The 13,193-nt window shown below is 42.0% G+C and overlaps 1 protein-coding gene and 1 pseudogene across 1 annotated transcript in view; both read right to left on the bottom strand.

The window, feature by feature from the left end:
* Positions 1-3,032: 3,032 nt before the first annotated feature.
* ATP8B4 (ATPase phospholipid transporting 8B4 (putative)) overlaps positions 3,033-13,193 on the bottom strand; it is a 210,387-nt gene continuing 200,226 nt past the window's right edge. The window contains 2 exon segments of the mRNA XM_090028242.1: positions 3,033-6,800; positions 6,803-6,980. Coding sequence (XP_089884368.1) covers positions 6,709-6,800; positions 6,803-6,980 — 270 coding nt within the window. The 3' untranslated portion in view covers positions 3,033-6,708.
* Positions 8,755-8,872, bottom strand: LOC149852197 (U4 spliceosomal RNA; annotated as a pseudogene).

Genomic DNA, 13,193 nt, shown 5'->3' with positions numbered 1-13,193 from the left:
GGCAGGCGGTGGCGGTGCTTGGAGGGAGAGCTTTGAGGGGCCTGTGGAGAATTCTGGGGTGGCACTGCCACTGCCTGCCCAAAGTGCAGCCCTGGCCCAACCCTCCCCTGCTGAGAAGAAGCCAGCACTGCCCCCAGCCAGCAGCGGCACCCTGCCCTTGCCCCATGCACAGGCCCAGGGGGCACATGCTCCCAATACGTTCCCTGGGGGTGTGCACAGCAGAGGGAGCTGCTCCCCCTCACCACACCCACCAGACAAGCCGTCTTGCACCCTGCCCCAGCCCCAGTCCCTCCCTCACCATGGGGGCCTTGATCAGCATCCCCATGACCCTTCCCTCCCCTCTGCCCCTTCCTCCCAACAGAATTACCAGCTGGACACTGCTCTCCAAACTGCAGGGTGGGCTGTGTGTCTGCTGCAACTACACACATGCACAGAGCATTAGTGACATTATTGTCCACATCAGCCAAGAAAAGCCAATTGCCGATAATGTCAATTTTCCTTTTATAGGTGCCAATATGATATGGACTGATGCATTAGTGCACCTCTAATCAACAGACCTACTATAAATTCAGTTTTCATTTCTACTTTCCTTCCTATAACTCTGTGGATTGATTGACACATTTTTAACATGAGAATTACAGAATGAGAGACTAAGCTAAAAAAAACTAATAATTAAAGCAGAATAATGTTATCAGATTGTATTTTTGCACAGTTTAATTTAAAACACAACCTAGAAGAACCATTAACCAATGGATACGTTTTTAAACTTTTAAATAGCTGCTCATGTAATTCCATGAATAGCAAAATATTTAATAGGAAATTATTTTTATATTCAAAGAATCATTTTTGTACTTTCCATATCTCATACAAACTATATAATTATTTTAGAGATTTTGTCTGATACATGATCTCTTTCTTGCTTGACTGGAGTAAAAATGTGCGAGTAAAAACAAATCAATTTAATTCATAGACAAAAGCTAAAATGTAACGGTTTGGTTAGTGTCCTAATCCAAGGTCATTTTTGATTCAGGCAGGAAGACTAGTCACCAGTAGGTAAAATATAGGTGTGGCAGTTTTTTATATTATTTTCTCATGTTGATGATTTTATGCCAAGAAACTGATCTTCTGCTGCCCTTTCTTGTTTCCATGTACTGTACCTAAGGGTTTTAATTTTTGTCTTAAAACCTAGTAGTACAGCCAGTGTACTGTTGGTCCCTACACCAGATTTTCTTACTACATAGTGTTAGAAACTCAACTTTTTGCCACCTCTCATTTACACAACCACTAATTGGTGTAACTCCATATATTTCAATGGAGTATTCAAATCTACTCCATTACAGCAAAACTGAGCTTAGCCCACACCACTTACATATTGTTCCTTCTGGCCTTGGTACTTCAGTCAAGATTGTAATTTTATTTGCAGGACTGCTAGAATTTATGTAATTTTAGTGTTACTTAGAGTAATTATCACCATATTTTCTTGCATATATCACACCCTGGAGTAAGACATGCACATTGTTTTTAAAAGGCAACCTGAAGAAAAAAAATACAAACCTCCCCTGTAGTAAGTAACTTAGTAGCAGCTGTTAGAGTGCCAAGCCAGCTCACTGTTCTGCTTCTTGTGGATTGGGAGAGAAATTACTTTTGCTCAGCAGAAGCTTAAGCAGCAGAAACTGCTGCTACCATATTTCCTCAGTTGTAATGCCTACCCCAATTCCAGCAGCTGGTTTTTGGAAAAAAGATGTGTGTTATCTGTAAGAATATATGGAATAATTTATGATTGTGTTATAGTTGACTGAGTCTTAATCATGCACCTAAAAAGCTCTGCAATTGGCTGTGAAATTGAAGTATTTATACTGATAGATCAGAGCAATATTATAGTTTCTTGCACTCTTCTAGACTTTGTTAGTGTAGTATACCATCTGGCCTAGTATGCATCTAGAGCTATGAATTGTAGCACTGACAATAGTGCTCAACAATCTAACCTTATTTTACACAGACTTGGACTAGAACTGTAAAGCTCAAATGTAGATATAAACTTACCAGTAACTGGAGAGTGTTTAGTCTGAACCCTTCTCTAGTTCCATATTAATTCCACACCTGCTGTCTGATATGAAGCACATAAGATATGACTTATATGTGTTCATTATCTGGCTTTCACATTGTGTCTTAATATGTAATAGCATTTCAGCATCTGTTTTCTGACTGGAATAAAAGCAAAACAATGTCTTTAAAACCTTATACAAGATGAGTGGGATTACCTGAAAGTTACTTTCAACACCTTATTGTAAAGAGAGAGAAGGGTTACTCCCCAAGTGACATCTGATATCACTATTTCACAACTCATATCTAAGGACCTACTTAATTCATGGCAGCTGCCTCCAGATTCTGCAATCCTGCACAGTACCAGTTGCCATTTTTGTAGCAGAGTGCAGTGGGGGCTCCCTATGCCTCTGAGGGGCTGAGGATCCCCGAAAGTCCTGCTCCTCCACAGAGATTGACAGATGGCCATGTTTCAATCTCTGGGGAGAAATGGGACTTCCAGAGCCCCTCGGCCAATCAGAGGCATGGGGGGAGGGGTGGGCCACCATGCTCTACTGTGAAAATCTTCCTCTTCCCTTCTTCCTCCCTCCTGGAGTCCGAAAAGAGATATTTTTGGCTTTTTGTAACAGATTGATCCGCTTCATGAACCAGTAAACCAATAGCCAAGCTAAAACCCACAGTCTGCTTGCCTCAAGCTATTTCAGCTGCAGAATGATGAACATTAAATTATGAGTTTCCTAGCCCTGGGTCATTTTCCTAACCAGGTATTTGTTTGACTGTAATCATTGTGGTAGGTGACAGAGGATAATTCTTTTTTTCTCAGGGTAGCCTTACTAAGTATTTTCTTTCAACCTAAGTATAGTACTGAGAAGTCCATTACCAATATACAAGAGTTCATATAAACAAAAATGCAATTGGAAACTTATCTAATATAAGTTTATTCTTTTTGGAAGAAGAGTAACTTGTGTTTTAGATGGATGCACCTGAAGATCATCAAAATTCATTTGAATGTCAACATCTTTCACTTTTTTGGGTGAACTTATTTAACTTTTAAAGCATTCTCATAGTTCACAGAACCATGTCATCAAAGGCTCTGGTAATACATTCTGAGATGCTCTAATCACTTACACACAAAATTTTTACAAAGGCATAAAAAACACACCAAAGGTATTTTTATACTTATAAATGGTATATTTGAAAAATATCAAATATGTTCATAATTTAAATAAGTTTTGGAACTATGTGTAAAAATGCAACATTTTTGTTATCTTACAAAGTCATCAAACAGCTTCATATGACAGTTGTACACTTACAGTTTAAAAATAACCCGTTTCCAAACATGTAACTTTTATACAAAGCAAAATGCACCAGGACAAATTCAGCCTTGGCACAAATGTGTATAATTGTATCAAGTCCCTGGAGTGAAACGAATGAAACAGGTCCACCGTCTTGTCAAATAAATCAAGTTGTGGATTCCCAGAGATAGTCGTCACCCTGATACACTTGCAAAATATCTTGCTAATTCAAAACCACAGTTGTTCAACTGTGTATGTTCACTGGATAAATCAAGCTATTAGCAACAGATTTGCCAGAGAAGTGCTTAATAGAAAAAAAACCTCACCAAGAAATCAACCTGGTCTTTCCCCCATGGAACTTAAATGCACAAAATTTAACACTGAAACCTATTTTTCCTTTGAAAGTACAAAAAAATATTTTTCATCAATGCTGGAATAATTTGTTATGCTAGTATAATGTAATCGCCAAACACTTGTCAGCATTTCAACATGCTTGTATTCTCTATGGCCCATTCTTTCAGGTAGAATAAATATATTATATATTAATCATGGGTATAATTTTAAAATAACTTGCAGCTTATATTACTTAAGATATTGGTCATGCACTTTCATTTTGCAAAACATTTGGAATTTTGAAGTGTTCTTTATTTACTTGACAGAAGCCAAAAAAGGCAGTTATTGATATACAAATAAGAAACATGAAGACCTCCTCATTATTCTCTCTCGTTATTTGTAGACTACGTTGATTATGCTGCATATGTTCCAAGGCATTTCACTAAAATATTGGGTTTGATACCATTCAAAAGCTAATTCATCAAATTTCTAAGTAATTTATTCAATCAGTTAACCTTGGACAGGATTACACTGGGTATAAATTAATGCAGATTTAGATGCACTTACTTTTCTGTGCGGAGAGATATATGTTACATTTGTTGCAAAGTTAATATTTTGTATTAGGTGTCTGAAATTATGTAGGATTTCTATCTTTTGAATTCATCTCATATATATTTAAAAATGAATCATTTGGTACAGGCTCTGCTGCCTATTTTACTCTTCAAATGTTTATTCTTTTTACATTTTGCAATAATACAATTTAGTTCTCCTTTGCTGGTATCACACTGGATCATTTGGTTAGAATATATTTTCAACAGAAGGACATATAAGGCATAGAAGAATTGTCTTTTTCTAAAAGTTAGTTGAAGATGTCTTCTCCACATTTCTACCTTTCAATTGTGTTAAATAGCATTAAAACTCGGGGGGTGGGGGGGCAGCATTCATGAACCAGTGTTCCCTCTTAGTATACTTACCCAAATCATGCAAACAAACTACTGTAAATGTAGCCTTCAACCCTCCAGGAAGAACAGTTAAGTGGAAGTTCACAGTTTTGAGGCTTTTCCTTCTGGTATAACTTACTTAAACTGTGAGTTGGGAACAAGCTACTGAAACATGCATGCTGTGGATCGAGCCCAACAAAAAGCCTGGGTACTCTGTGAAAAAAAGGTGGTTTGAAATCCTACAGTGGAATCTTTACAATTTTGACAAATATACGGTCTCAATTTCTATACGGTCTCAATTTCTATACTATCTATAAAACCCTTAGAGTCCTGAAACTTCCATCATAAAGAATCTAAGATCCAAAGAAGTTACCCCATCATCTTGAATTCCCAAACCACTACTGGCTACCTCCTTGTAAGTGATAGGGTTCATTATTATACCTGGACAGCTTGCTTCAGAGCATTCCACTACAAGGAGTTAGTATCCAAAAGGTGTTAACTAGCTTGTAGTTCATAGCCACAATCACAGATAATAGAACTGTGAACCCCACATCCTCATTGCATTCCTCAATGTAACAGCTCCAGTGTAAAAAACTGAGGCAGCATCTTATCTTCCAAAGCTGATATAAGCCAGAAGGAAGATGTTTGGCCAGTGAAACACAGAAAGGGGTGGAAGATCATAGGATCATTTTCTGGTCTGGAACACCTCATCTGCTCCCTCACTGGTTCAGGTTATTCCAAAGGTTTCACAGTGGCAAGAAAAGCTTGCAATTTGAATCAACTCAGTTTGAACTTCTGTTACATAAAACATGTCCTGGATCTATGCACTGCCTCATATATTCAACTCTACTCGCAATCTCCCAGCATATATTGAGATAAATGATACCAGATAGGACTGAAAACCTATTGATATTTGTAGTCTAAGGCATTCAGTGGCATAACAGTAACTATTGTCTAATGCTGGGTCTACTTTCCTTAAATGGAGAAACATTTCTATATTATGCAAGCATATTCAGCAGATGGGTAGCAAAGTGCAATTTTTGACACTGCAAGCAAGTATTGACTAACCTTACTAAGAACATTTTTATAGGCATATAACCCCAGTAACTTGCACTGTAAAGTACAGATTTCATTGAGATTTCTGACAAAAGAATTATAAAGAAGATTTCCTGGATTCCACATAGATTGTAATGAAGCTTCTTCTTGTTGTGGTCTTCTGTTTAAAACTGTAAGAAAGTTGTACCCTGCAGGGTGCTAAAAGAAATGAAAGAAAAACTGGTTCTGATCCTCCCCTCCTGTCCATTTGTGTCATTTTAATGAATTCTCTAAAGTCACTCCTGAGTTATAGCAGAGAAGAGAAAAAGACCCATCATATTTCAACAAGAAAGAGCCAGGTAGCAGTTTCAAACAATGAACTGTGGTATTAAACAGAAGACAAATAAAAATGAATGAAAATAACAGAAACAAGGATAAAATATAATACAGTGCTTTGTCTGGTTTCAATTTATCAATAATTTAAAAACTCAGTTTTATATGTTTAAAAGTATTTGAAAGGGCTGTACACATTGATAACATTTGACTTTGAACTTCATAGATTTAAATTGTTTTAAACACGTTGGTTTTAAAGTTGTGCAATGACTTTCAAAATTAATTTTGTGCTAACAGATTTTTAAAATGTCCCTGACTGCATCAATACAAAGTCATTATTGACAATATATATGAAATGCCCCTACACCGCAACTACATCTAATAGTTACCTTGGACTGTACACCTGATTAAAATATCTGAATATTGCATTTACCTTGAAGTTGGAGGGAAAATGCTTACAATTATCTTAATAGAGAGTACTTTACCTCTTGCACCAGGTAAGTAGTCATGTGATGGTGAATTATTTTCAGAAATGAAAAGAGACTGAAAATATTCCTGTGTGTTTCCAACATTCTTGAACATGCTGTTAAATTTGATGCATTGGTCACCTTCTCTGTAGTCCTCATCTCACACAGGTATTCCTAGCTTAATGCTTGCAAAGTGGCAAACAGTATACAGAGATGGCCACATTTTTAAAAATCATTAAACTGCTTTGTGTTCAGCTTGACTTACAGGTTCATGGGTCTGTCATTACTGAAACTGTTCATTGTCTCTGCTGTTTTCTTATGCCCGTTTTCAATCCAACTGGTGCTATCATGTATTGTCCTGATGTTGGATGCAAATTTCTGACTCGCATATTCCTTCCAGATGTTATGAGCTCCCCAAAGCCCTCTTGATGAGAAAAGGCATATGCAGATCTTCTTGAGCTTGTTCTATACACCTGATGCATCTGGGTCTGTAAAGGTTTTTGTTTCCTCCGAGCTCTTTGCAACTTCCGTACCTTGGCAGGGGGGAGAGAGGGAGAAAGTTTCCATTGAGATGCAGATTTTTGGTATCATACACCTTCACTAATTTTTAGATCTGTTACACTGGCATGGTCTTTGTAATTAAAAAACAGCACACGTGAAAAGTGTTTTCAGTGGATTCCAAAACCAAAATGTGTTGAAACCATCAGTGGTATGTTATATATACATCAAAATCTCTTGGACTGAGCAAGGGTATAAGGTAGAAAAGGACATGACAGAACTCAAAGCCCATGCACTATATACTATGAACGGGCGGAACCAAAGTGGGTGCAGTGGCACAGCTGCAATCCTGTTTTGGATTGGGCAGAACCACAGGAGCATCTGCAGACATTTTAAAGTCCCTAAAGCATGTGAAAATGCTCCTTTCCTTTCCTCTTCCCCTTCAAATGATCCCTTCCTCTCCTCCCGTGCCTGCCTATTCCCCACTGTCCCAGGGCCAGGGATGGGCGGGGTGGAAAGGGGGTGGGAATCTCTTCCCACACTGTGACCAGGAGGTGTTCAGGGAACTACTCCCTAGCTACCCTGTTGCTGCTGTCCTCTCCCTGGCTGAGCCCAGCTCCTACTCAGCAGGGTTGGCTCTGGAGCTTCTCAGCGGAGAAAGCAGCAGTGGCAGGCAAGGGAATTGAGAAGGAGAAGGAGGAGAGGAAAAGGAAGGTAGGGGTGTACCTCTGAGCAGGAAGGGGAAATTTTCATCTGCTTTAGGATCTTTAAAAAGTCCCCAGAAGCTCCTGCAGTGCAGTCTACCTGGACTCATTAATGAAGGAGTCTGGAAGCAGGAGGTACAGCCACCCTTACAATGTGAGTTGCTGTTCCCACAACCACCTTTGGGAAACCCTGGATCTGCCTCTGACTGAATATATCTACACTGCACAGTGCAGTTTAGGAAAAGAGTAAGAAGGATAAATTAGCTTATGTAGACCTCTGTGCTAACAAAGTCCAATAACTCACTTAGTTCATTTAGAGCTAGGAATAACATTTTTATACTGTACCACACTATGCTTTGCTGGCACATCCTAAGATGGCTGTCAGGCACTTCTGTGCACTCACCTTCCAACCTGGACAAGTGATTTAACTCTTCTAGGATTTTCCCCAATCTGAAGAATGGGATGATCATCATAATACTTTACTAGCTACTAGCTTCCTCAGAGTTCTATTTGGGGGATTTATTAGTTAATGCTTATAATAATACTCTGAAAATATGAAATGCCACAAAAGTACTGTGAAAGGCAGGGAATCTAAATCTAGCTGCCTACCTGCATGTCATTGAACCAATGGAAAAAACAGAGAATTTAAAGGGATATTTGAGACATTTGTTGAAAATGAGAATTAAATGGTTCTTCCCCTGATTGCCCCCCAAATCTGAAAATGAACTCATTGCATATGTTGTGTTACCACATAATGATCCCACCTGACTTTTGGTTGCACTTCCTACACCTTCTGTTACGCTAAAATGCCTGCAGCATCAGAACACAAAGGGATTATCTTAGAAGATAAATTATAGCATAAATTCAAATATGATCAGAACATTGATTTTTTTTTTTACCAGATGTAACAGGGAGTTGGGGACTCCCTGTTACTTTAAGGGTGGCAAAGGAGCCCCAGGTACAGGGAGTTGCTTGCCAGGAGCCAGGAAAGGCCAGGTAGTAAAGGACTGATAGGCTACAGGCTCCCAGTGCTGAATATATGGTTTACCAAGAAGGTAACTGGCAGAGTGGCCTGGAAAGCAGAGTGCCAAGTGCAGCGGTGGTAGCAAGCAATAGTATTGCAGGACTGAGCTCAGCCTGGAGAAGAGGGAAAAGTTTTCAGCTAGCAACGATCATGCCTCGGTTCAACCTCACAGGCTATGATACTACCACTTACTACTGCAGTAGCGAGACCATCCTGGGAACCTAATTGAGAGCACCTGTAGCTGGTGATAGGAAGGCACATGACTCCCAGGGGTATGGCTTAATGGAGACATGGCTGAGTCTGGGGAGGAGACTGCCCCTGCAGGCAGGGGGGAAAGAGCTCCTCAGCAGAAAGTTTACAAAGGACTGTCAGGCTGTCTCCTGAGCTAATGTGGGATGCTGCAGGGGGAAATGACTAAGGTAGCAGCAGATTTGGGGTGTATTACCAAGGAGGTGAAATTTATGTTTGAACCTAGTGTAGGGAAGTTTGTGTTACAGCTAACAGGCTTATTCTTTGTTTAGAGTTTAAATCGTAGGACTGGAAAAGGATTAGCAGGGAAGGTTTGGAGATCCCAGCTGTGCCCAAGGGTCATATGGTTAACCTGTAAACTCAGCACAGTCTTAAGCTCCAGACCTAGCCTAGAAGCTGCCTGAAAAGGGGAAGCCTGAGCTTATGAGGGACAAGACCAGAACCCCTTGAGGGGTGAAACCTGAGCCCAGAAGGAGGCAAGACCACAGTCAGACTCACAGGAGACTGAGGGGGGATCTTGTGGCTGCCTACAACCTTATCAGGGGCCAGCAGCAGGGACTCAGGGAAAGTCTGTTCACCAGGGCCCCCCTTGGAGTCACCAGGAACAATGGCCACAAGCTGAGGGAGGATAGGTTTAGGTTAGATATTAGGAAGAACTACTTCACTGCAAGGGTGGCCAGAGCCTGGAATAGGCTTCCCAGAGAGGTGGTGCTCTCACCTTCCCTGGAAATCTTCAAGAGGAGACTGGACAGGCACTTGGCTGGGGTCTTATGACCCCTGCCACCCCCAGTGCTCCTTCCTGCCCATGGCAGGGGGTCGGACTCAATGATCTGTCTAGGTCCCTTCCCACTCATTGTATCTATGATTCTATGAACCCTGGCACAGGACACAGCCTGTCCGACTCACAAAGAATTTTCCTCTCTACCTGAACAAAAACTGATTATGAAAGACAATGAAGATGCAGTGGGAGACACACCTAAAGCCCTCCAGATAAGAATGACAAGAGTGAAACAACTGCCCTACGTCTCATTTGCATCTGAGATGGAACCAGATGACAACTCATTTAAATGGGAGATGGAACAGGACTACATCCTCATTAGCATTCAGGATGGAGAACACAGATTCCAAGGCAAAGACTGCACTGAATTCTGGGATCAGAAAAGCAGGGGAGCACTGCATGATGGGGAATCTGTACCCCAAATGCTAATCAACCCATATTTACACACACCCAGCTCAGCCTTTATCAGACCAATTCTAACCTGGACTTACAAAGGACTTCCCCCCCCCCCCCCCCCCCAAGCACAACCTCATCTAACCAGAACTAAGCAGAAGTAAAGTTTAATAGGCATCTTAGGCTGTACATTCACTGGTCCCACTATGGGAGGCCTATTTAAACTTGATCGACTAAAAGTCGGTTGCTGGGTTACAGAATGCTGAGGAAAGAGACTGAGTCAGAGCAGGTATGGGCAACATTTGAACAACAGTAAAGGGTTCATCACAGCATCCAGCCCATTGGAGCCCTGACCACAAATGCTGTCATACTTTTCCTGGGATGACTGGTGGAAGTCCTCCCCACAAAGTTTATAAACGCTCCAAGTAATCCCTTGAAGTAAGATCTGGAAGTCATGCTAAACTGAGGCTTATTCACAACAGGTAAAAATACAAAACCCTGATGCTGCAAGCTATCTATGTTCCTGAAGAAACAATGAGGTATCCCATCCAGTATATCTGCTATCCATAAGAATTTCAAGCTGGCTCCTAAGTGTCTGGTTACTCCTTAACCTTATGTTTTTCCTGGTTATTGATCAGTTTCTTCAGATGTTCCACCAGATAACCCCTTGTCAATAGAAAATACAATTATTTACATGATTAAAAGAATGCTTTGAAGAATCTGAATTGAGGGTTTAAAAAGCAGTAAAATCAGCAAACGGTGTGCTTCAAGAGAAGAACTCTGACACCATCCGCTGTTGTTCTTGAGAAGCTGGAAGAAACAGATCGCCTCCCTTCAAGGATTGTGCTAAGAACTTTACCTGTCAGCACTGGAACCCGAGTGCCTTGGACTGGTGAGATCCCAGCTCTCGCTCTTTTTCTCTCTTTTCTCTCTAGACAGATTTCTGAACCTGAACTGTATTAGTTAAGCTTGACCTAAGTTTCCCCAAATACCTAGTGAAACCAGGGTAGTGTTGTAATTGTTTGTGTTTGTTTTTCCTTTGCATGTCTATTACTACTCGTACCATTATATATTTCATATACTTAGCAATAAATAACTTTTATAGTCAAACTTGTGGTAACCGGGTATATGTTTCCTTCGCTAGTTTCCTTTCCCACTTGTTCTGCAGCAACGCTTCTTTTACCTAAGCCAAAGATCCCTGTGAAGCCCAGAAATACTGTGGGGCCTGCTCATCAAGAGGCTACCACTACTAGGACAGTTAGAGCAAAAGATTGGGACGTGCTGAGTTTGAAACACATAAGGGGATCAGCCTGTACAGGCTGACTGACCCAGTTTGGCTCAGATGTGCCCTGATGAACTGAATGCTGGCCCGTAAGGGTGTAATCTAGATACCCAGCTGGATTCAGAGGTATTCTGTTTACCTGTGTCTGATTGCATTTTATTGTTACCTTAATGAACTGATTCCTGGCAAATGAGGGTGTCAGCCTGTCCATGCTGATCAACCCAGCTGGGTCAGGCGCGTCACGTTAATCTGTGTGTGTTTGTGTGTATGACTGATTTGGTGAATGGACGAACCCAGCCCCACTGAAACTGAGTCCTGCAAGATATCTCCATTGGGGGTGAGGACTTACAGAAGGGAGAGATACAGCTCTGTATACAAGTGCAAGTAACACAAGCAGCACATTGATAGCATTACAAAGACCTTAGAAACGTATTCATAATAAATGAGCACACCCCAAAGGGATGGGCAAATCTGGTAACACAGTGGTTCTGGGGAGCACCCCAACCAGAAAAGAAGAACCTGAAGAAAGGGATCACTGGCCAAGTGATAGAGTAACCAGGGGCAGAGGAGACAGATGGAGTAATGGACCTGGAAGAGCTAATAGGTCTGGGGAAGTTTTGGGTGGAGCAGGTCAACAATGAGAGCTTTAAGCATGCCTACTGAGAAGAGTTGGCCAAGTGCAAAGAATCAGCTCGTACACCCTGAGCTGATGAAGACCTGGCCGTGTTTCAAGGTAAGGGCTGATTTCTGCCCAGCCCAAGCAGTGCATGGGGTTTGGGGCCCAGGACCATGTGTGGCCACAAGGCCCAGGCAGGGAGCAGGATTGGGCCACGGGTGGCTCATCTGGGGGACAGGGTGGGGATGGGCTGGCTCCCTGCTGTTGCACACATTCCTGTGAGGGCCTGGGGGGCACGTGCACCCCAGATTTGTGCACGGGGTGGGGGCAGGCTGCCTGCTACAGGATATTGGCTCCCTGCCCTGCTACCCTCCCAATGGGGCCTCCGTAGCCCAGCAGATGGGAGGAGTGGGGCCAGGCAGGGAAAATTGGTGCCACCACCATGATCCCCTTAATGCTATGGCAGGGTGTCCCCTGCCTGCCCAGCAGCAGAGGACATACACCTACACCACCACCACCACTACTACCAGGCAGGCAGGGAGCACCTCACTATGGCAGCATGGGGCTTGCGGTGGCACCACCACGCTTCCCCACCCAGCCCCATTCTGCCCTGCCATACCAGGTCCTGCCCACTAAGCCACAGAGAACCCAGGGGAAGGGCAGCAAAGCAGGGAGCCCAAACCTGCTGTGGGCAGCCCCCCTCTCTCCCCCCCAACTCCCATAATTATATCACTTACTGTTTTCTAAGAAAGTACAGTCTTGACCATACTGTGTCAAGAGTGATTATGTAGAAGCTCCCATTTAAGTTAGCTTACTGAAAAAGACATGGGATAATATGCCTTCTGTTTTTGTGCTGTAACATTTAAAAAATGTATAAATCATTGGTTCTCAATTAAGATGCCACAGGATCCCCTCAGAGGTTCCATAACACAAGGCACCACCACTACCACAGAGGGCAGGTAAAACTGGTATATGCATAGGGTACAGCACTTGCACATTCTTCTTGCATTAGGATACTCTGATAACCCTAAAGCTAGCAAAAGAATCAGCTCATGCCGCAGACCTTCACAGACTGGTCACCCATGCAAGCTTCTCTCAAACAGAGACATGTGGTACAGTTTTACCCATCCTGTATGCCTCTCTTTCCAGAAGATACTGTATAGGTCAGACCAGGAAAGGCAACTGCATAAGCTGGCTCTCCT

This window comes from Crocodylus siamensis, chromosome 15 (genome assembly GCF_052110815.1).
Source record: "Crocodylus siamensis isolate JL-2025a chromosome 15, ASM5211081v1, whole genome shotgun sequence".
Lineage (NCBI taxonomy): Eukaryota > Metazoa > Chordata > Crocodylia > Crocodylidae > Crocodylus > Crocodylus siamensis.
Note: the sequence above shows the minus strand (reverse complement) of the source record. Positions and strands in the feature narration are given on the sequence as shown.